This window comes from Toxorhynchites rutilus, chromosome 1, assembly GCF_029784135.1.
Source record: "Toxorhynchites rutilus septentrionalis strain SRP chromosome 1, ASM2978413v1, whole genome shotgun sequence".
NCBI lineage: Eukaryota > Metazoa > Arthropoda > Insecta > Diptera > Culicidae > Toxorhynchites > Toxorhynchites rutilus.
In genome coordinates, this window is record NC_073744.1 from 21,762,959 (window position 1) to 21,788,064 (window position 25,106).

The following is a 25,106-nucleotide window of genomic DNA, read 5'->3' on the forward strand; positions in this document are numbered from 1 at the left end:
GAGCCACGCACACGCATACACTAACTATTCTGGGATACATATTTGTTAGACCGCGAAGCTTGAACGATAAAACTGTTTTCTTTCCTTTTCGGGTGGTGAACACCGTTACTGTCAACCAGTAACTTGTAGTTTGCTCTATATTTATCATTTCTATTCTATAGATGAATCATATTTTATATCGCAAAATACCTTATTAGAATTAAGAGAAAATTGAGAGTCTGTTCAGCACAATTTAGATACAAATCAGCTGGAGCAATACAAAAGGAAAGATGGTGGAGGGGATCCTCTATACAATCAACCACGCGAGATGGTGGCAAGCAATTTAGTGTTCATAAAGGTGCCCCCTCTCTTACAGTGCTACAACATCTCTCAACCAACCAATAGTGGGGCTATACCTGCTTTCCAACCGCTGATGATTTAGATCTATTTTGTTAGCCCGACCTTCTTGGCTTCGACCTCGTAAATTAGCAAACGCCACATCTTCACGACAAACACTTCGGCCTCCTCATCTAAAACCTATAAATAGAAGGTTTTTTTTTTTAAATCCCACATTCGAATCGAGTTAGTCATCATCACAACTCACCATCTGGACATCATCAAGAATCCCCTGCGGAGTACTTCCAGCCAACACTTTCGAACATATAAAGTCAACCAGCGTAGGTTCCGGCTCACCAATGTACTCAATAATCTTCTTGTTGATCCACGGTCGGATTTTCTTCTCAATTGTACTATCGATTTCGTTCCAATCGAGCGGATAATTGAACAGATCGATTTTCCCCGTTGGAATCTTATCAATAATACTTTTTATATGTCGTCTTTTCTCCTCTTGCGATTTTATGGCATCTCTACTTGACCGACTAGTGCTTGATGCGTCTTCACCACCCTTGCTGGACTTTGAAGAGCTCTTAGAGCCTGAGTGTTGCGAAGGAGCAGGTTTGGTTTCCGTCGATGCACCAATTTGCGTCTTATGATCGTCATCTGTGAAAAATATCGAATATAAACAAAAAAAGGTCAATAATAATAATATAATAACTTCTTCTTCTTCTTTTTGGCTTTAAGGGGGTTTAAACTTTTCAGTTCATTCGCCTCTAGAATATAATAACGACCCGCCTCATTCCCCTACATAGGTTTGAGTTAGTCCAGCCCATAACCAGTTTTACAAACAAAAAAAAACCAAACTGATTTAACATACAGATATGAAATCACCTCTTTGTGATACCGGTATTTCACTAAGCTTCATCTATTCAAAAGTTTCTTTGGACATGCTTGTGAAAAGTTTAGCCAAGGCACAAGAAGAAACGCTTGCTGTCCCACCAAGCTGTCCCATAGCATTTTCTGAGTTCACTGTAACCTGACTGCCAAATTTGTCAGACTAACTGATCTAATCTCTTCAGTTTATTCAAACATTTAACCTGTTGAATGAATTTCAGGTTGTAGCCTATCCGTTCATTCTGATGGTTGTTTGCTTGATCCTTCAGAAATCGCTCGTGGGCCTTCTTTATTCGCTCTCTCGATCTTCAACCAAACCTCAATTATAGCTGTGTCCTTTTTATCAAGGCTTGCATATCCAATTTCACAATCAAAACAAACTCTACTGTTCTATGTTCTTCCTATTTTCTTCTTTCTTTTAAACATATACAAAATAATCCTTCATTATCATTGAGATGAAGATGACAGTTCCTTCTTTTATATACATATACACTAGGGTGCCAATGAATGTATGAGAAAAAATTGACCCTAAAATTTCAAAAAGTTACCCAATACAAAAAGTTACCCAATACAAAATGTTCACCACCTCAAAAAAACCCCTATGCCAAATTTCAGCTCAATCGGACTAAAGAGAGAGTGGCGCAATTTTTATGTCAAAAATCGGCACTCTGGGACTTAATTTTTTTTTCTGAATACCAAACAAAATAATGGTTTAGGGTGCCAATAAAAACAGTTATCATGATTTTTCATTCGGAACTGCGAAATGTTGATTTATATATCCTATAGAAAATATTAGCTTATTCGGACTTCATTTACTAGTGTCAAAGACGTTAAAATTTGAGTTTTTTGAAAACCGAAAAATCACTGGAAGTCGAAGTTTTCTTAAAAAATCCACATCCACACGTGCTCTCAGCTTGCGAAACTTACAAGAGTCGGGATTTATAAAGTTGACTGACATTGTGGATCAAATCTTTACGTGTTTTCATGTTTCCGACTCCATCAGAACCATTTTCATCTCAATGCTTCCAGTATTGAAGACAAATTTGCAGCGATTGATGCAAACATGGCCCCTCCTTGCCATGATTATCTCTCTTGATGTTTAAGTTAAATAGAGAGATCAGAGATATCACTGTTTTACAGTAGAATTGTCATAGTCTTATCCCTAAATTGGATACATTCAAATTTTTAATTCATAACGTCAATTGTGATGTTTTTGTTCTGTCCGAAACATGGCTCTCTTCGCGAGATGATCTCTCTTTCCACGATTTCAATATTATCAATAAGTGCCACTCATTTTTTCGAATTGACCTCCCACCTATTGGAGGAATCGAATCTGTTGCTTGTCATGCAAACATCACAGGAAAAGACCTCTGTATTGTCAGCTTTTATTGGCCTCCGAGAGCTGCGGTTAGCCGCGAGCAACTTGTTGACATGTCCTTCCTGAGCCACGATTGATCTTGCGAGACTTCAACTCTCATGGAACTGCCTGGGGGGAACAGTACGACGACAACCGTTCATTGTTGATATATGACCTTTATAACATCTTCCATATGACCGGAAAACAACACGTGTACCTAAACCTCCTGCTAACCCAAGTGCTCTTGACCTCTCGCTTTGCTCGAATTCACTATCATTAGATTGCAAGTGGAGTGTGATCCAGGGCCCCAACGGTAGTGATCACTTGCCAATCAAAAAATGAAAAAAATTATGAAAAGTGGCTCGAAACGATTCCGTTCCCGTGCCAAAATTTGTTCGAGATATTTCACAAGGTAGGTGATTTATTGATTCAGAGTTTTCGATTGTAGAATTCTTTCTTGCCCTCCTTTCATGTAACAATTCTGCTCTAGGATCGGATAGAAATAAGTTCAACTTGCTGAAAAACCTCCCTGATGTGGCGAAATTATTCAATCGGTTTCTGGAGCATAATATTGATCCGGATGATTGGAGACAAGTACGAGTTATAACTATTCAAAAACCTGGAAAACCCGCGTCCGCCTTCAATTCGTACCGCCCGATAGTAATGTTGTCTTGTATACGGAAATTGTTTGAGAAAATGATCTTGTTTCACCTTGATCGATGGGTTGAAACCAATGGGGGCCTTTGATTCTGTTTCATAGATTCATAGATAGAGATTTTGTCAGACAAAAAAATTCTCCACAGAGAAAACAGAGATGGTGGCGATGGTAAATCATGGTAAATCATGGTAAATCATGGTAAATCATCAAAACCGAAGCTTCAACTTTTGGGTAAACCGACCATTCATGCTATGTCATTCAAGTATCTTGGGGACTGGTTCGACTCCAAATGTACTTGGAGGCCCATATTAGGTATCTGAGTAAAAATGTCAACAAATAATAAACTTTCTCCGTACTCGAAGATCTTCTAATGTTGTATCGAACAACTATTCTCTCAGTGATGGAGTATGACAGTTTTTGTTTTCAATCATCTGCTAAAACACACTTAATTAAACTCGAGCGAATTCAGTATCTTTGTCTCCGTATTACGTTGGGATGTATGCCCTCAACGCAAACCATAAATCTCGAGGTTTTGGCAGGCGTACTCCCACTAAAAGATCGCTTCAGTTTATTATCTCTTCGATTCCTCATCCGGTGTAAGGTTATGAACCCATTGGTGACCGGAAATTTTGAGCCACTGATCGAGCTACATTTTCACTCTGGATTCATGAGTTCATATCATTTTTTTTTTTTTTTTTTTATTAAATCGTTTATTTTTACAGGCTCAGTTACATAAGTTTAAAGGAGCCAAACTCCTATTTGTATAGTTACAAGTATATATAAACATTTTTTATTAATTCTAATGTTAATGAAGTAGAGAACCGATTACTCGCGGCTTGCTCGAGTTTAGAAGGGTGACATTTTGTTTCAGGAAAAGGATGGGATATAAGGATATGTTGACAATGTTCACACTCACATTCGCACTCACATTCATCATACTCAATTCTTAAGCCTATCTTATATCTAACATGTATTTACATTTCACCTTATTCTATTGTTAGTAAGAAGGGATTTGATTTCTCGCGAAGGGAAAGGAAAAGGAGAATATAAGGATATAAGGACAATCACACACGAAGATTGATAGCTTTTAGGAAGACATATATTTGGGACATGTAATCAAGGTCTAAACCAGCTAACACATCTCTCACCGGCACATTGGGCTGCCTTCCTCTAGCCCGAAGAGAGTTTTCTAAATTCGATCTGGCAACAAGATACTCCTCGCACGACCAAACAACGTGTTCGATGTCGTGGTAACCTTGGCCACAAGCACAGATATTGCCATCGGCAAGATTAAAACGAAAGAGTAGCGCGTCTAACGAACAGTGATTGGACATGAGTCGAGAGAAGGTGCGAATAAAGTCCCGACTTAAGTCCAGACTTTTGAACCATGGTTTGAGGCTAACCTTAGGGATAATCGAGTGAAACCACCGGCCCAATTCATCTTCGTTCCATTTACGTTGCCAGTTAGCGATGGTATTTTTACGGACTAAAGAATAAAATTCATTGAAAGCGATTTGACGCTGATAAATATCGCCTTCAATTGCACCTACCTTTGCCAATGAGTCAGCCCTCTCGTTACCCGGAATTGAGCAATGTGAAGGGACCCAGACAAAGGTAATGACATAACAGCGTCTGGATAAAGCACTCAAAATTTCTCGTATTCTCTCAAGGAAGTACGGCGAGTGCTTTTCCGGCCTCACTGAACGGATAGCTTCGACAGAGCTAAGACTATCCGTTACAATGTAATAGTGTTCAACAGGTCGTGAGGCGACGCTGTCCAGCGCCCAATGTATTGCTGCCAATTCAGCAATATACACAGAGCAAGGATTCTGAAGACTGTGGGAGGTGCTAAAAATTTCGTTGAACACTCCAAATCCTGTGGACTCATTCATAGAGGAACCATCAGTAAAGTACATATTATCACAATTGACACGCCCATACTTTGCATTGAAGATCGTAGGAATGATCCCCGATCGATGATAATCTGGAATTCCATGGATTTTCTCCTTCATGAACAGATCAAAATGTACAGAGGAATTGATGTAGTCAGGAAAACAAACACGGTTGGGAGTATACGAAGAAGGATCAACCTGCATGGAGATGAATTCATGATATGAGCTCATGAATCCTGAATGAAAATTTAGCTCGATAAGCTGCTCAAAATTTCCGATCACCAATGGGTTCATAACCTTACACCGGATGAGGAACCGAAGAGATAATAAATTGAAGCGATCTTTTAGTGGGAGTACGCCTGCCAAAACCTCGAGACTCATGGTATGCGTTGAGGGCATACATCCCAACGCAATACGGAGACAAAGATACTGAATTCGCTCGAGTTTAATTAAGTGTGTTTTGGCAGCTGATTGAAAACAGAAACTGCCATACTCCATCACTGAGAGAATAGTTGTTCGATACAACATTATAAGATCTTCGGGATGGGCTCCCCACCAGGTGCCGGTAATTGTACGGAGAAAGTTTATTCTTTGTTGGCATTTTTTACTCAGATACCTAATATGGGCCCCCCAAGTACATTTGGAGTCGAACCAGACCCCAAGATACTTGAATGACATAGCATGAGTGATCGGTTTACCCAAAAGTTGAAGCTTTGGTTTTGCAGGTCTATGCTTCCTAGAAAAAACCACCATCTCTGTTTTCTCCGTGGAGAATTCGATCCCTAGCCCAATGGCCCAGGTTGAAAAATTGTTCAAAGTATCTTGTAAGGGTCCTTGCAGGTCGGATTCGTTTGATCCTACGACAGACACCACTCCGTCATCTGCAAGTTGTCTTAGGCTGCAATTTCGTGTAAGACAATTGTCGATGTCGCTTACATAGAAGTTGTACAAAAGGGGGCTTAAACATGAGCCCTGGGGGAGGCCCATGTAGGAGACCCGATTTACTGTCGAATCCCCGTGAGAAAAATTCAACTGTTTCTCACAAAGCAAGTTATATAACATATTATTCAACAGAGGCGGCAGACCCCGAGAGTGTAATTTGTCTGACAAAACCTCTATTGAAACAGAATCAAAGGCCCCCTTTATGTCCAAGAATACTGAAGCCATTTGTTTTTTTTCGGCGTAAGCCATTTGAATTTCTGAAGAAAGCAACGCAAGACAATCATTCGTCCCCTTGCCCCTGCGGAACCCATATTGTGTATCTGAGAGTAAGCCATTCGTTTCAACCCAATGATCAAGGCGAAACAAGATCATTTTCTCCAACAATTTCCGTATACAAGACAGCATTGCTATTGGGCGGTACGAATTGAAGTCGGACGCGGGTTTTCCGGGTTTCTGAATAGCTATAATTCGCACTTGTCTCCAATCATCTGGAACAATATTATGCTCCAGAAACCGATTGAATAAATTCAACAAGCGATGTTTCGCCACATCAGGGAGGTTTTTTAACAAGTTGAACTTAATTCTATCCGTTCCTGGAGCAGAATTGTTACATGAAAGGAGAGCAAGAGAGAATTCTACCATCGAAAACTCAGAATCAAGATCGCACCTATCTTGTGGTATATCTCGAACAATTTTCTGCACGGGAGCGGAATCGGGACAAACCTTCCGTGCAAAATTAAAAATCCATCGATGTGAATATTCTTCGCTTTCATTCGTTGAAGAGCGATTTCTCATGTTTCGAGCCACTTTCCATAATTTTTTCATTGACGTTTCTCGTGACAAACTTCCCACGAAATTTCGCCAATAAGCACGTTTTTTCCCTTTGATCAAGTTTTTGAATTGATTTTCAAGGTCCAAATACGTTTGAAAATTCTCAATGGTTCCACGTTTCCGAAAAGCTTTAAATGCGTTCGATTTATCCTGATAAAGCTTGGAACATTGGCTATGGATTGGGAGGCCTTTGACGAAAAGTGGAGCCTGGGATGGGTTTCGTTTGAGCGCGAACCGCGCTGTCATAGATCAAACGAGAAATGAAGTTATACTCCTCCAATGGAGGCAAACCATCTCTGGAATTGATGGCTAGAGCAATTGCGTCCGAATATTTTTTCCAGTCAATGTGTCTTGTGAGGTCATATGCCATGTTTATAGATTCAGAAGAATTCGAACCAATGGTGATGGAAATTTTGATTGGCAAGTGGTCACTACCGTTGGGGTCCTGGATTACATTCCACTTGCAATCTAACGATAGTGAATTCGAGCAAAGCGAGAGGTCAAGAGCACTTGGGTTAGCAGGAGGTTTAGGTACACGTGTTGTTTCCCCAGTGTTCAAAACGGTCATATTGAAGCTGTTACAAAGGTCATATATCAACAATGAACGATTGTCGTCGTACTGTTCCCCCCAGGCAGTTCCGTGAGAGTTGAAGTCTCCCAAGATCAATCGTGGCTCAGGAAGGAGTGAGCACATGTCAACAAGTTGATTGCGGCTAACCGCAGCTCTCGGAGGCCAATACAAGCTGACAATACAGAGGTCTTTGCCTCTGATGTTTGCATGACAAGCAACAGCTTCGATCCCTCCAATAGGTGGAAGGTCAATTCGAAAAAATGAGTGGCACTTATTGATACCCAATAGCACCCCTCCGTATCTGTCATCACGGTCCAAGCGTATGATATTAAAATTGTGGAAAGAGAGATCATCTCGCGAAGAAAGCCAAGTTTCGGACAGAGCAAAAACATCACAATTGAACTTATGAATTAAAAATTTGAATGTATCCAATTTAGGGATAAGACTACGACAATTCCACTGTAAAACAGTGATATCTCCGACCTCTCTATTTAAATTAGACATCAAGAGAGATAATCATTGCAAGGAGGGGCCATGTTTGCATCAATTGTTGCAAAATTGTCTTTAATACTGGAAGCATTGAAATGACAATGGTTCTGATGGAGTCGGAAACATTAAAACACTTGAAGATTTGGTCCAAAAGGTCAGACAACTTTATAAATCCCGATTGGGAAGTTGAACTGGACGGAAAAACAGGGACAGTTGGGGTTTTTGATGTCCCCTCGAGTGCTGGGCCATTCGAAGGTGAATTATTCCCACGGAAACCAGGAGGAACCTGATTTTGCTTGTCCGCTGCACTCGATTTTTTAGGCATGCTAACAGGGGGTATCACCGGAGGGGCTTGTCCTTGAACTTTGGGAGTGGTCACATTTTTGCGCCGGGGATTCCCTTGGAAAATGAACGGTGTGCCCCCGTTAGCTGTGTCCGCTTCTATTTCGTCAACGGGCAACGTGGCGAAGACATTTTGTGTGTTGATTGGTTGTTGTTGTTGGGCCAGTGGAGAAGCGCCCTTCAAAATATCCGCAAAAGTGCGTTTCGAGCGTTCCTTCAAAGAGCGCTTCTGTTTCTCCCAGCGACTCTTGTAAGTTTCACAAACTGAGAGCTCGTGTGGGGATCCCCCGCAATATGGACATTTATGCTCAGTCGCACTGCAGGATTTCCCCTCATGTTGCTCTCCGCAAGTGGCACAGCGCTCCTTGTTGGCACAATAATCTGAAGTGTGACCAACTGACTTGCATTTTTGGCAAGTCATGGGCTTTGGCACGAAGAGTCGCACAGGCAATCTCAATTTGCCCACCATGACGTAGTCAGGTAGAGCGGAACCAGCAAAAGTTACTCGAAACGAATCTGACGGCGTGAATTTAGTTTTTCCCTCTTCTTGGGATACTTTTCCTAGTTGGCGGCTGTCCAAAATTTTAACACCCACCAACGGGAGTCTTTTAAATTTACCAACTCCTTCTTTTATCATTTCGCACGTCAGACCAGTTTCAGTTACCACCCCCGAGATTTCTACGTCATGGGAGGGCACGTAGACGCGATACTCTAGGGAGAATCTCTCGTCGATCACAATTGCATTCGCGTGTTTCCGATCACTCACGACAACACGCAGTTTGTTCGGTCTAACCTTAGAGATTTCGACCACGGAGGAATATAATCTTGCCAGATCTTTCGAAACCTGAATGACATTAATTGCCTTTCCTTTTGGTTTAGGCCGGAAAAAAACAACCCATGGACCAGCTCCAAGTGCATCGTCTGGATAGACCTTGACACGAGGAGAGGAAACAACTGAGGGGGAGGACGAGGTCGATTGTTGAACGGGAGCGGTATCAGTAGGGCTGGGAGGCAAGTTCGGTAGTAGAGCGGAAGCGGGAGCGGGAGATTGAGGGGGCGAAGAGGAAAAGTTTGCCAATTTTCTTGAGGGGGGCTTGTTGAGGTAGATTACCTCTTTCTCTGAAGAGACATCTTCTGAGGGGGGAACGCGTTTAAGCGACTTCCCAGCCCCCGTTGTAGCTAGTGAGGAGGAAACAGTAGTTTCAATCTCCATGTCAACTTGACCTTCTGCCATTACGGCAGATATAAAATAATATAATTCTTATTTTTTTTTGTATTTCTAAACCTAATATATATTATACCTAAATCGCACACCAATGCGAATGAAATGAAGCGGTGTCTCAATCGAACCGCGTGGCAATCGCTCGGCACAGATGCAACGGTATATCGCACCACAACACGATGATGGAATCGATGACGATGCTAAAGCACACACAGCGATGATACGGCACACGCACCGCGTCCGCCGTGGAGGACTTCTTCCTCACGCTGGTAGTGATTGCTGCTCTCCTCACTCGCGCAATAAAGAGAACCCCGTTAGGGCGAAATAACTTCACCAGCCACGAACTGATAACGGTATAATCTCCACTTTATAATAGACGCGAACAAATTTGCGACCGATGTCTTCGGACTGCGCGAGCTGAATGAGTTCATATCATGAATTCATCTCCATGCAAGCTGTTCCTTCTTCGTATATTCCCAACCGTGTTTGTTTTCCTGACTACATCAATTCATCTGTGCATTTCGATCTGTCCATGAAGCAGAATATTCATGGAATTCCAGATTATCATCGATCGGAGTTCATTCCAACGATCTTCGATCTGTCGAAGTTATCCGTTCAGTGAGGCAGGAAAAACACTCGCCGTACTTCCTTGAGAGAATACAAGAAATTTTGAGAGCTTTATTCAGATGCTGTTATGTCATCACCTTTGTTTGGGTCCCTTCACATTGCTCAATTCCGCGTAATGAGAGGGCTGACTAATTAGCAAAGGTGAATGCGATTGTAGGCGATATTTATCAGCGTCAAATCGCCTTCAATAGATTTTACTCTTTAGACTCAGCAAAAACAGTCCTCTGTATTCGAATAATTCAACATCTGGCCCTTAAACGACTAATTGTCCCTATTATGTGCAACATATTGATAGGACGAAACTCTTCGGATTTAATCGTCCCAGCAATTTTCTGTATTGGAACCACTAAAGATTCCTTCCAAACTTTGGGCTCGTGTCCTGTTCTTAATGAATCATTTATCACTGTCAATTTTTCGTAAATTTGGAAAAATGTCGTCGAACGAAAAAGAGCGTCGTGAATTAATCCTGCGCACTCATTTCGAGAATCCGGAGTTGTCACATCGGGACATCGGTAAGATGCTGGGAATCGTCCAATCCACGGTCAGCAGAGTACTAAAACAATACTTCGAGAAGGTGAAGAACGGCAAAAATGGATGCTCCGTCAGTGAAAAAGATTACAAGCGCATAGTTAAGCAGTTTAGACGTGATCCGAGAAGTTCGGTCCGGGATGTCGCCAATAAGCTGAATTTGTCAAGTTCATTCGTCCAGCGAACCAAGCAGCGGGAGGGCCTGCGTACATACAAGGTTCAGAAGGCTTCTAACCGCGACGAAAGGCAAAACATGGTGGGGAAGACGCGAGCCCGGAAGCTGTACACCGAAATGCTGACGAAGCCGCATTGCCTGGTAATGGACGACGAAACCTACGTCAAAGCGGGCTTTCGTCAGCTGCCGGGCCTGTTGTTCTTCTCCGCAGAGGACAAATTCAGCGTTCCGGAGGAGATTCGCAAGCAGAAACTATCCAAGTTTGCCAAAAAGTACATGGTGTGGCAAGCGATCTGCTCTTGCGGAAAGCGGAGCGCCCCCTTCGTGATGACCGGCACGGTAAACGGGCAGGTTTATCTTAAGGAGTGCTTACAGAAGCGCTTACTACCACTATTGAAGCAGCCCGAGGGCCCGACCATCTTCTGGCCGGATCTCGCTTCGTGCCACTATTCAAAGGACGTGTTGGAGTGGTACGAAACCAACGGGGTCACCTTCGTGCCAAAGGAAATGAACCCGCCCAACGCGTCGGAGCTTCGCCCAATAGAGAAATATTGGGCGATTATGAAGCAGGCCCTCCGGAAGAACCCAAAAGTTGTCAAATCGGAGGCGGACTTCAAGAGAAAATGGATTTCTGTTCAAAAAAAACTACAACCTGACGTTGTACAGAACCTTATGGACGGGGTAAGGAGGAAGGTGCGAGCATACGAGCTTGGGCTCAAAGTATGAATAAAAAGAAAATGCCAAAAGTTGTTTAATAGTTTTTATTTTACTGTCTAAAATTTTCAAAAGGATCGGTCTACTGGGCGAATTTCTACAGCGTTTTTTCCGTGATGCAATTTGATGTGACACACCCTTTAATTACAAAAACTCACGTCAAAAGCAACTGTCCTCAAAGACCTACGTGAAGTTACCGTCCGTGCCTCTAGGCGCATACCCTTCTACTTTTTGTTGCTTGTTGTTTGCAGTGTTTTGTTATTTTTTAGTGCTACGAAAAAGTGTATTTTGAATTTGCGGTATTCACGTGTGAACGCCACCGAGGTGTAATTTCCATTATGAATTTATTTTTTCGCAATGAAATTTATTCTAGGATGAATGTAGCGGTGAATAAGTCTCAATCTAACGAGGATAAGAAACCGAGGTTGCCGCTAATCCCAAATACGTATTTTCGTAGCACTTAAAAATAGTAAAACAGTGCAAACAACAAGGCATCAACAATACAAAAGATAACTGAGTGTCCGTGCGAAAAATAAAGTTACTATCTATTGAATGTCGGTTCCGGTGACGCTAAATAATACGTAAGTACCCAAAACACTAGTAACACGACTGAATTCACAGAAACAATAACATGCGAATTTCAAAAGACATAAACGCATGGAAACGGATCCGCTATACAATTAGTAATTATTTATAGCGAATATTCCAGACGCAATCCAAACAACAATTATGTAACGATTAAGAGTTTCCAAACGCGTATTACTCAAAATCGTTATTGCGACATATGTTGTGTTATATACCATTGGACAGTAAATTTATCCAGCAATTTTATACTTGAAACACGAACAGAAAATATTGTAAGAAAGTTGAAGAGTTTGACGATAAAAATGGGTATATTTTTTGGATTGCACTAACCACTCACAATGGGAGTTGATGCGAATTATGAATTATTCTCCATTTGTCGATAGTAGGTATTTATCAGTTGGTAGAATCAATGGTGGGATAATCTTGGGAGATGGTTTTACTCTATTCTCTCCAAAGTTCAATCAATTCGGGCTCAATTCACGTCTTTATCGTGTAGGTCTTGCTACGAACAATTTATTTAATTATGGTCCAGGATGTCATAATATCGAGCATTTTGTTTAGTTATTTAAAAAATGCACTTACGGATATTAACTGGCTGCTGATTTAGAAGTTCGAAAGGGTATACTCACGCATATCAGATTATGATAGCTTGATCTTTATATTATGTACGCCATATTTGTCTTCCTGAGAAGCCCGCTTGACTTTCTAGAATGCACTTGCCCATTCTCCTTTCCTTTCCCTATACTTAAGCAGAACTTAGCACCCAGTGAGATCAGTTCATTACAGCAGCTGTACGATCAACTTTTTTTACATCTAAAGACACGGCACGTAGCGCAAACGTTACGTGACATAAAGGATAAATACTGTTGCATGTGTTTGAAATGTGTATGCGTATGTATAGCGGATCCGATTCGACAAAGCAATCTCTGAATTCTCGAAAAGAATATTTCGTCCAACTCGAGCCATCACGTGTCGTATCAGATAGCATAAAACCTCCTTAAGTCGACAATATGATGCAACACTCAGCTGTAACGTACACAAAGTGATGAAATCTTTCAATCAGACGAAAATCACCATACAGACTAGCGTTACTTCGTGTGTTACTGTAGCACTTTTCGTTCATGAAACAGCCGCAATCATGCATCGATGCGCTGTCGTACAATTATCTACCGCTTCGCAGCCGTCTGTGTGTGATAAAATGAAACTGTTAGCCGAGACACGCTTCGTTAAAGATGAGGCGTACGTTTAGTACATATAAAATTTCTTATGTCTATTTGAAATGCTCTTAGCGATGGTATGAAATATTAGTACAAAAACAAAGTGACTAGATAAGGCAAAATGATAACTGAAATCAGCGATTTTTTATTTCAAAGAATGAAAAGAAAACACCGGTGTCGGAAGAACAGTCGTAAAAGTTGCCAGAATTGAATACTTTATCTAAGAAAATAAATCTTATTATGAATTCCTAGACGAAGGACCGATACAATTGATATTCAATTTAATACTCCTATACTCGCGCATAGGTCTGCGAGACCGAGAAATCAATAATTCGTTCATTTCTCAGAAAATATCAACACTACGACTTTGCGATTCTCTCTAGCTTCGTTATTCGTCGTTGGTCATCGTTTAGTGTTATTTGGCATAGAAATCTCAACTAAGTACTAATAAAAATGACGCAAGTAATACTACGTTGAGACGGCGAAGTTCCTTTAGGAACGTTAGTGCCATTGAAGAAGAAGATGTGTTGGTACCAAGGTGACGTGTATCACTTTTTTACCACTTTCGGTCTGAGACACCGACGCGTGTATAGGAGTAACTTTTTTGGTCAAGTGACTTCTTCCTATTTTGGAATATCGTTCCATGAAAAGTATAAATTAATGTTATTTTTATATGTATTAATTAATGTTATTTTAGTTTTTATGGCACCAGATTGAATGGATTTATATTATAATACGTTGTCATATTCATACGTGCAAAAGAAAAATACAAATGTTTGGCTTTCGTATAGTTATTCGCTAAATACAATGGTCATACATATACACACTTGTAAAATAAATACACTTGTGGAAGAGATGTAAACTGTAAACTATAAACTAATCGGTGGCTTATGCTTGTTTTTATAATGTATGTGCTGAACAATATCGAATAGAAAACAAGTTGCAGGAAGTCCCTAGAAATCCTTTTATATCATCTATTTATGCCCCATAAAAAACAGGTGTTAATTCTTAGTTTACCAAGAACACAGAGACAAAGAATATTGGAAATATGAAAACTTGAAATTTCAGAACCTTTATCATCTGGTAACTATCTAGAAGGTCGTTGTACTTTTTTTTTTTGAAGAAAGGCCCGAAAAAAATGCTACAGCTGCATGAAATGTAAGAAAAATGTTTGTCTCGAGCCTGTACTTATGGTATGTTCTGATTCTCACACCAATGAAACCACAATCGATTAATACGTTTTTATGTTATTTTCTAGCTCTTTATATTTTTATGAATTATATTCAAGTCGAATTTCATTATTTGTGTTGGAGCATCACAAATTACTTTGTTTTGAGGAAGCTGAATTAGATGATTATTAAAACTGAATAAAGACGAATAAAACATATTTTCTGGATTTATTTCATTCAATTATACCTTTTTCTTCAGATAAATGCCAATAAAGCCTAAAAAATACATAATAGTAACATTACAGAGAAGTTCAACTTTCGGTCTGTGACTCCGTGCGCGAGTATACGTGTTAAGGTTTTGCACGCGAGTACAGGAGGGTTAAAAATCTCAAATATAATCCATTCCTTTTTAATAATTCAATTCCTTCTCCACATAATAGATGGTCTCAATGTATGCCAAACATTCTTAGTTATTTTTGGGCAATGAAAAATAAAAGACCAAAAATGCCATGCAAACACAAAATAAAAAGATATTTCAGCATGTTTTATCAATATAGAAATCATTAAACTGTCCATCTGTAAGGTCGTGTACACCAGTGGTCAGATAAGGTGAAAGCCATGGCCAAAACCAAAAGAGCAAGTGCGTACCTCTCACTGACAAGTTTCGAGAAGCTCTATAGAATTACAATAGAACTCGCTTTCGCGGATAATCCGTACCGCGGATCATCAGCAGGTCCTAAACAGTGCATATGTATTGAAAACTTTAACAAATTGACTGAATTTCAATTACTTTTCTGGTAATTTGTTCTTGCTGCTCTAAATTGGGACTTATTAACAAAAAAATCAGGATATTAGAACTAGTTACCACATAAGGCTAGAAGTGATAATTTATTGTTGAAGAAGAAGAAAAAAAAGGTTGGGGGCAATATAGTTGCCTCTACCCGTAAAGGGGTTAAAAGGTTTAATTTTCGGTTTTCACCGATAGAGTAGCCAGGGGCAAAAGTGCGCACTGGTCATATTAAATCATATGAGCATAGAACTTTGTCAACACATTATAAGTTTGATACATTAGTACACCAGAAATTCGCACGTGTAAACAAGATATATTTCATGATAGTGGCGGAAAGTTATGTACATATTGAGTTATGAGGTGTGTTTTGCGTTATTTTGATCTAACATTTTCATTTTTGGGGATAACGATTGAGATATTCGAAATGTTTAAAATGTACGAAAATAAAGCTTCAAGTAAACTTTCATTCTATAGTACCGTTCTGAATTATTAACTTGGCATACCGAGGTTTTAGGGATCGATAAACGTTTCTATGGTGGTTCGACACTCCTCCCACCTCTTTAAGGGGAGGCTGCCATACAAATGAAGTACAAATTTCTGCACAATTTCTGTTTTAGAAGGCAATGAATGTTTCTGTGGTGGTTTGACATCCCCTCCTCATCTGTTGAGGAGGGGGGGGGTATATGGGACACATATTTCAATCAAACAAGATTCGAACAATTCAATCCGCATATGTTCTACAATTACATATTGACAAGCGTTGTTAGTCCATTTCACGTTTGCGCTAACGAAATAGATCTTTATTCGAAAGTGGGAATGGATTTTAATGTGCACTCCAATGTCGTCTTCTATCTATATAAATAAAAATGGATCGCCGAATGTGTTGATAAGAGCAAAACTCGAGATAGAAATTGTCCGATTTAGGGCTGTCTTTATTCTATCATATTTTCTGTATCAAACATTTATTCCATGTAACGGAGAAACATGTTATTTGCAAGTGGAAGAAAAATCTAGTACTGAACTTTTATAGGAAAAAATAATAGTTGATCAATCAATGAACAGTGCGCTAAGTAAGAAAACGTGGATGTGATATCGGAAAATAAATCCGGGCCGGGTCAGCTAGTTATTTATAAAAAATCAAATTTCGGACAGAGTGAATTCGAATTTAGGACACTCTGTTTGCATAACGGTTTATTGTGGTTTTAGGCTGAATTTATTTTTCTGTACTAATAAAATGATCAAACATGCGAAAATAACAACTACTTGGCCTGTCTAAAAGCGTATGGCAACATTCCATGCACACACAAATGTCTTAAATATTTTCTATAGTCATTGATGACTGGTAAAGTTGTAATATAAATGTTTCCCCTTTTTTTTAATTAACTTGAAATAATTTCCAACAACCTTTTTTATGAGATTCGCAAGCAACTACCTCTTCCCCTATTTTCCCCAAAATACTTGTAGTTTATTGATGTTTCATTGTAGCTTCATGGTTATACCGTAAAGGTTAGATTGCTTAAATGATAATTATGTATTTGAAATTCGGATTATTTGTTGTTCAAAGCAATAAAATAATTCAAAATTTAAATGAAATAATGATTTTGGCCAGTTTTGTATGACAATCATAATAAACGACCCACCCAAAAAAACATCATACACTCCCGCTTGGATGATACCTACACACGTTTCTGATTATGTTTTCACTGGCTACTTATGATACAGCATGGTTTTAATTATCAAATTATCTTAAAAGTTCAACTGAATGAGTGCTAACTTTTGCCCCCACTATGGGACAAAAGTTCGCATTTATCATTTTGTTTTAAAATAAGTATTTGTCCGGCTTCCAACAAAACTTGAAAAACTCTTGTATTGTTGTATTTGTTTCGAAGGTAATATATGAGGGGCTCAGAAGGAAAAGAGGCATAAGTCACTTGATCGATTCTTTCTTCATCAACTTTTTTTTCGTTAATAACTTTGCTGCAAAAACGTTCCAACCTGAGACGAGACATGACAATAGGGGGCCGATTCCGGACCACCACTTCTGTCAAACTCGGACCACTTGCAACTCGGCTTTTGATTGGTTGATGAGGAAAATAATTGACAAAGATAAATATACAAAAATGGGATTTCCAACATTTTCACAGTGTTGCCAAATATATTCAAAATTGAATAATAGTTGCATTCACATTTCATTTTAGCGAAAATTTCTATTATAGATTCTTTGTAAGTTTTCGTTTCTATTACGTCCGGTGTTCAGTTCCTGAAGAGAGGGAAACATTGCATCGGAATTTCCACCCTACATCTTTTTGTGATTCTCTTACATTCTAGCATAGCATAATAGCAGCGGCCTAGCAGAGATGAACATTCAATTATTTTCCAACCGTAAAGCATAAATCATGTTGGAACCAGAATAAAGCATACATACCAACAAATAAAAACCTGAATAAACGCTATGTTATATTTTGGAAATGTATTATTTTATCAATATTTCAGTACTGTTAGTGTTTGAACGATATCAAAGTTCAATTATAAAGCCTTATTCCTGTATACACTTCACGGTGAAAACGAAATGAATTGTATCCGCGCCCAGCAAAGATTAAATCGTATAATTTTGCAAGTGCCAAGTCTTACAAGAAATCCGAATAAATCATAATCGCATATAATATCAATCAAAGTATGTATCGTGTATATTTGAAATCGCATAAAATGTAAAAAAAACTCGATTTTATATACCATTATCAATTTAAGTCGCAATTCGGTATAATAAACATCAATTTGATGATGTGCATTGTCGTAAAATATATTTAATCCGCATCATATGCGTATATTACGCTGATGCAGTTTGTGTGTCGTATAAGCGTATAATTTAAATCGATTCAGTACTGTAGTAAATCGTGTCGCATGCTGAAGAAAATCATGAAACAGTAAATCATATTAGATCCTAATAAAGAACATATTACATCATATTGAAAAGTCAATGAAATGCTGATGCACTCGAAAGTTTTAACCGCTGTTGAATTAAATTTCAGATAACCGCGCGAGATAGATGGTGGATGATAATCCAGACGACCGGAGTTCGAACCCACATCGGATCAGTTTCCACCAAATATCAATCTGTGTCACTTTAGACATTGATATTCCACTCCCAACATAAGTCGATCAATCAATTATTATTTCTACGAACATAAATACTCATATATAAAAATGGTGATTCGAGAGGTTATAATAAACATTTCACGAAAATATTTTGCGCCATTTGTTTTTTTTTTCTATGTCTATAATAAATCGTATATGAGTATGGCAAAAGTCGTATTTGGTGCTTTGACAATTCATGAATATATTCATATTAGATCGCAATTCAATTCCAACATAATCGCTATTATTGCCGGTCAAAGTTGCATATTCATCCAAACATATTCGGTAAGCATTTGCCATGTATGTATATGGCCTCCACTTTTGCATGCATATGCCAGTTAGGCGCTTTATATGCCAACCAAATTTTAGGGCATATGATGTTATATATACGCTTGTTATGCGATTTAATGTTTGCTGGGCGATGACAACGATACGGTGTCGACATATGGATACGAAATTGGTTTTTAACAAGTCTAACTATTCGGCCCGAAGGCACTTTTAAATTGTTAAAATATGAATGAAAATTTTTACTTGGCGTTACAATTTTTGTACGAGATTATTTTACCAAATGAAGAAAGCAAAGTTTTCCATTCACATTGGACACTTATTTGATACGAAAAAGTTAATTTTTATTCATAATGTCTATTTGAAAAGGTTCAATTCCACCTTAAAACTCATCATTTTCTTTAACTCGTGAAACGAAATTTAATGGCGTTCGTTCGTTCATTTCGATTTCATCGTGAAGTGTAAACGGTAAGGCCCATAATCTTTTGATAAATAAAAAATCATATTCCAACTATCAAATCTACGTTTTCTATTTAGTTTTTCACATTTAATTTTTTTGCATACCAAAATAACAGGAAGTACTTATTATTTGAAATATGTGACATTCGGTTGAACAATTAATACAAAAAAAAGTGCAGCTCAGAAAATACATGATACGAAGAACACATGTTTTTCATGGGAAAATAATCTTCCGAAATTTTATAACATTTGGCAACCTCCACATCTCGCTTTCCTGTTATCTAGCACTTGGTCGACGAAAATGCAGAAAGAAGAGTAAGAAGCCAGTTGTCACGTCTTGTCTTAGGTTCCAACTATAGAAACCGATAGATGAGGCTCTGACCTATCGTCCAAATACAGTCCAATACAGCTAGGAATGTGCTTGCAGATGCGCACCTTTGCCCGCACTACTCTAATGCTCGCCTATAACACGAAGTGCGATTGATCCGATTTCGTAGGCAATTAAATCAGATGTGTTTTGATATGTACCTCATTTGAGTTCTGAGTAATCCAACCGAAAATGTTGCATCCGGAAACTATTACCCAGTTTCCGAAACAGCAAAATGTTCTAACTTAATCCCTGCAAAACAACTCGCTCGCCTAACCGCGCGCTATAGTTACTCTTCCAAGAAATATATTTGATGTTTTTTTTTTTATCCAAAATATATATTTTTATTAAGGCTCATATGGCGTCGACGGGGCCGGGAGTTCAATATTTCGACAATGTTTGCCTTATAACTATGTTAGTAATATGTAACCGATTACTCGCGGTTGGCTCGAGGTTAGTATTACAAGTGTTTTCGTAATTGTGATGTTGCTGTCTCCAATGCTCTGTACCTGTGCCCGACACGGGATACTTCCTTTTGGGATGCAGCTGACCATTAATCAGCAACGCCCCCTAGTCTGTACCCCATATCCAGCGTGGTGCGTCTTCTCGACTCGAGGAATCCAGGATAGGATGGTCACTAGCCGGCGCAAACATCAGCTCGTGTAGAGTTGTCATGAGCGATACAACCTTTGGCTCTTGTTGAATGATCAGTGGACTGCACAACCTTTGGCCCGTGTATCTGTAAAGAGTGTGTGTATGTATTGCCGCGACTAAGTAAAAGTTTATAGATCGGATAGGAGGGATATGAAACAGGGACACAACGAAGGAAACATCATTAAACGTTGACATCGGCGTTTCTGAGGAACAGGTATAGATGAAGCAGAAGATCAGGATCACGGCTACCTAAGATATCCCGGACGGGGATATCCGATTGTCTGCCTTTTGCTCTCAGTGCCCTAGAGAGCTGAGAGCGAGCAGCATGGAACCGGATACACGACCAGACAACATGCTCGATGTCGTGGTAGCCATCGCCACAATCACAAAGATTGTTTGCTGCGAGCCCAATGCGATAGAGATGCGCGTTTAGGTTGTAGTGATTGGACATAAGCCGAGATATCACGCGAATGAAATCACGACCTACATTCAATCCCTTAAACCAAGCACTTAAACCAACCTTGGGGATAATCGTGTGTAACCAACGACCGAACTCATCTTCACTCCACATGCGCTGCCAACTAACGAGTGTGTCCTGACGAGGAATGTGAAAATATTCATTATAGGCAATTTGCCTTTCAAAAAGTGTGCCTTCTGAAGCGCCCACCTTAGCTAGCGAGTCCGCTTTCTCATTCCCCGGAATCGAGCAATGAGAGGGAACCCATGCTAAGGTAATCTTGAATAATTTTTCGACCAAAACACTCAATAGATGTCTTATTCTTATTAGGAAATAAGATGAGCGTTTATCAACTTTCATTGAACGAATTGCCTCTATTGAGCTGAGACTGTCTGAAAAAATAAAATAATGGTCGATGGGCAGTGTTTCAATGATCCCTAGTGCGTAGTATATCGCACCCAGTTCAGCGACATACACGGAACAAGGATCTTTGAGTTTGAAAGAGGCACTGGAATTTTCATTGAAGATGCCGAAGCCAGTGGACCCGTTTATGAATGAACCGTCAGTAAAGAACATTTTATCAGATCTAACTTTCCCATATTCTGCCGAAAATATCGGCGGAATAGAATCAGAGCGTAGATGATCTGGGATTCCATGGATTTTTTGTCGCATGGACAGATCAAAATTGACAGAGGAATTGCAAAAGTATGGGAAGCAAACTTGGTTGGGGATGCCCGGTGAAGGGTGCACTTCATGGGTAAGGAAATCATGGTACAAAGACATAAAACTTGACTGAGGAGTCAGTTGGAGTAGATTTTCGAAGTTATCAATCACCAATGGATTCATGATCTTGCAACGGATGAGAAATCTATAGGATAATTCTGTGAATCGAAGAGTAAGCGGGGGTACTCCTGCCAAGACTTCGAGACTCATCGTATGTGTCGAATGCAAACACCCCATGGCTATACGCAAGCAACGATATTGTATCCTCTCCAGCTTGAGAATATGAATCCTGGCAGCTGATCGGAAGCAAAAACTGCCATATTCTAACACTGATAATATCGTTGTTTTGTACAACTGAATGAGGTCTCCTGGATGGGCACCCCACCATGTTCCGGTTATTGTTTGGAGAAAATTGATTCTTTGCTGGCATTTCTGTTTCAAATACGCAATGTGTATTCCCCAGGTACATTTAGAGTCAAAATATACTCCAAGGTATTTGAAAAACATCGAGTGCTTGATCGTTTTGCCGGATAGGTGAAGCTGGAATTGGGCGGGTTCGTGCTTCCTAGAAAAAACGACCATTTCGGTTTTCTCCGTAGAGAATTCGATACCCAGCTTGAGAGCCCACGTGAACAGGTTGTTCAGGGTATCTTGCAAGGATTTTTGCAGAACGGCGGGATTAGTACCGGTGATGGAAATAACTCCATCGTCTGCAAGTTGTCTCAGCGTGCAGTTTCTAGTTAGACAATCATCCATATCATTGACGTAAAAACTATACAAGAGGGGGCTTAGGCAGGAGCCTTGTGGTAGGCCCATAAAACTGTATCGAGAAGATTTCAAGCTGCCATGATTGAAAAACATGTGCTTTTCTGAGAGTAAATTGTACAGGAAATTATTCAGAATTGGCGAAAGTCCACGATTATGAAGTTTCTCTGAGAGAATTTCCATGGAAACTGAATCAAATGCCCCTTTGATATCGAGAAAAACGGAAGCCATTTGTTCTTTGCGAGCAAATGCGATTTGGATTTCAGAAGATAGCAGCGCGAGACAATCGTTCGTCCCTTTACCTCGGCGGAAGCCAAACTGCGTATTTGACAGCAAATTGTTCGCTTCAACCCACTTGTCCAAACGAAGTAGAATCATTTTCTCTAACAATTTACGAATACAGGATAACATTGCAATCGGCCTATACGAGTTGTGATCGCAAGCCGGCTTGTTGGGTTTTCGTATGGCTATCACTCTCACTTGTCTCCAGTCATGCGGGACAATATTCAGCTTCAGAAACTTGTTGAACAAGTTCAGCAAACGCTGTTTCGCCAAGTCGGGAAGATTCTTCAACAAGTTGAATTTAATCTTGTCCGACCCAGGAGCTGAATTGTTACATGAGAGGAGGGCAATTGAGAATTCTACCATCGAAAAATTCTCATAATCGCATTGGAGCGGAATGTCGCGTACGACGTTTTGTGCAGGAACGGAATCGGGACAAACCTTTCTTGCAAATTTGAAAATCCAACGGTCAGAGTATTCCTCACTTTCATTTGTATGGTTCCAGCCACGCATTCTCGTAGCCGTATTCCAAAGAGTGCTCATAGCTGTCTCCCTTGACAAACCATTGACGAATTTCCGAATATTTGATGTTGATACCTGGGAAAAACCAGGGGGACGACATTTTCGCAGCTGTTTTCTGGCATCACAATTGGGTTCCAGGCGTGACCAATCGGTGCGAAGCTGTTGCCCGCTCTCTGTGACATCTAGAGCAATATGGTGGTTCCGTATTCCGAGGGTGATCGAGGAAGCGAATTCAATTAAACATTGTATTGTTCTGAGCATGGGTTGAATACTTCGGCTTTATGGGCTTTCGACTGGTTTTTCCCTGGAAACGGGAGAGGTTATGTTTGCTTAGGTTGAATGTGCGTGGTTTTTCGCGCAGTTGTCGTAAAATCGATTTGGGCGAAGTCAGAGAATAACAGAGAATGAGAGCTAATAAAATTTCAATTTATAGTGCAAATAAACATCAGATTCAATCACCATTTTGGTTCGGACGGCTTTTTGGCGCATCACTCTCTCTTCCAACCGATGCACCGAACAAAGTAGAGGGAACTAGTGGCAGTAAAAGTGCACATTTCGCTAAAACCAACCGCAGCTCAAAGGGCGATCCGCCGACGAAAGGTGGTAAAGTATGGTCTCAAAAGAGTGAGAAATTTATGCGAATCACCACATCGTAAACATATCCGTCAGAAGTGTATTTCGTGTGGAGAAAACGGGAAATTAATTGCCGAGCGAGTGGAGGAAAAACGTGCAAAAGCGTTTGATCGTTGCGACTAGTTAAAGTTGGACTGCATTGGTAAACATCTGGTCTAGTATATTTAGTGCGATATGTAATTAAATTTACGAACGAAGCTCATGTTACCGTCTTAGTACAAATTACACTTGTTTCACGGGGCCGCCTCCCCGCAGGGAACCATTTATCCAACCGCCATATTGACATACAAGTTCGAATAATACAAGCCATTATGACCATGCTAATTCCTCGATATTATTACAGTCGTTGATGTGGAACAAATTTGCCTATCTCCTTTTTCGCCATAATATTCGCCCTATATTGGGCTCAGAGAGAATTCACTCATTGATTGACTCATCAGACGATACCACGACTGATGACAATTTTGACAGCTAGTAATTTCTTTGTCACTGCCAGCGGCAGTTGTTAAACCAATCCGTTCTTGAGGTTTTGTTCCACCTGAAACCGACCAGATAATGAGAAATTGCATAACACGTAGCTTTTGCAGCGAGGATTGCAACCGTTGGACTTGCGATACCAATCGCAAGGTGCATCTAGCAAAAGGTGTCTAATATTTAAATGCATACAGTTCGAAACCATCAATTTGGCGTTAGCCTTCTAACCATCCGTCAAAGTGTAAACAAAGGAGAAATGGATGGATGTTCTTCGGCATCCAAATTAGAACTCTCGACAAAGCCGGAATTAGATTAGTTTAATTAGCCTGGACCACAGCAGGGTTGGTCCCGGGTGGGGGCAGGACTGGGCTCCGACTTGTGTTATTAAGCGATAGCGGCCGGACAGCGATAAGGATCGCCGCGGTCCGAAAGCTAGGAAGCAGTCCTGTATTTTCGCTCCAAAGCCACAAATCGTAGAAACAAAGCGAAAATGGAAAGAAATTCATTTGTTTTTCCTCCCTTCGCACGCTCTCCGCGCGGCGGTGTATATTTAAGCTAATTTGTTATGGTATCTCGCCGTTTGGACTTACTTAGTGGCGGTTTTTGCTCTGGTGTGTCGAATATTACCATTATTAGCGATGATAGTGGGTTGTTTGCTTAAAAGGCGTCTGCCTTACTTTAATGGCATTCGCTTGCAGTGTGTGAGTGCACCGAACTAGAACCTAACCTTGCCGCCGCCGCAACAGCAAAAGGTGCGAAGACTGCAGCCATCGTTTTGATATATTGCATTCGTCCGGTCGGTTTTTTTTTCTACAATTTAACGTTTTCTTGTTCTTTTCGGTTCGGTTTTTTTTTCCGAGGGCTATGACAACAGAGAGGTGTGATCGTTTTGGAATACAATGTAATTAGACATTATTCTTTCTGTGGTTTTTCCGAAGCTGTGAGGATGAGTAATTTTTTTGCGGACAAAGAATTTTGGACCACACTAAAAAAATCGAATTTAGTACTGCGGTTAGCGCAGTTTCTTTTTCC

The 25,106-nt window shown here is 40.0% G+C and overlaps 1 protein-coding gene across 1 annotated transcript; it reads right to left on the reverse strand.

Annotated features, from left to right (window-relative positions):
* Positions 1–234: 234 nt before the first annotated feature.
* LOC129779905 (RNA-binding protein 25-like) lies at positions 235–24,704 on the reverse strand. The gene is made up of 3 exons (XM_055787681.1): positions 24,665–24,704; positions 584–978; positions 235–516 (listed from the first exon to the last, which is right to left on the reverse strand). The coding sequence occupies exons 1-3, from the start codon at positions 24,702–24,704 to the stop codon at positions 424–426; spliced, it is 528 nt and encodes a 175-aa protein (XP_055643656.1). The 3' UTR covers positions 235–423.
* Between the last annotated feature and the right edge of the window lie 402 nt (positions 24,705–25,106).

What these genes read in the sequence shown, in the direction of transcription:
- LOC129779905 (XM_055787681.1), bottom strand. Translation starts at nt 24,704, where the DNA reads ATGGTAATATTCGACACACCAGAGCAAAAACCGCCACTAA. An exon ending in AGAGCAAAAACCGCCACTAA is followed by an intron (nt 979 to 24,664) that starts GTAAGTCCAAAC and finishes TATTTTTCACAG; the next exon opens with ATGACGATCATAAGACGCAA. An exon ending in TTCTTGATGATGTCCAGATG is followed by an intron (nt 517 to 583) that starts GTGAGTTGTGAT and finishes TTCTATTTATAG; the next exon opens with GTTTTAGATGAGGAGGCCGA.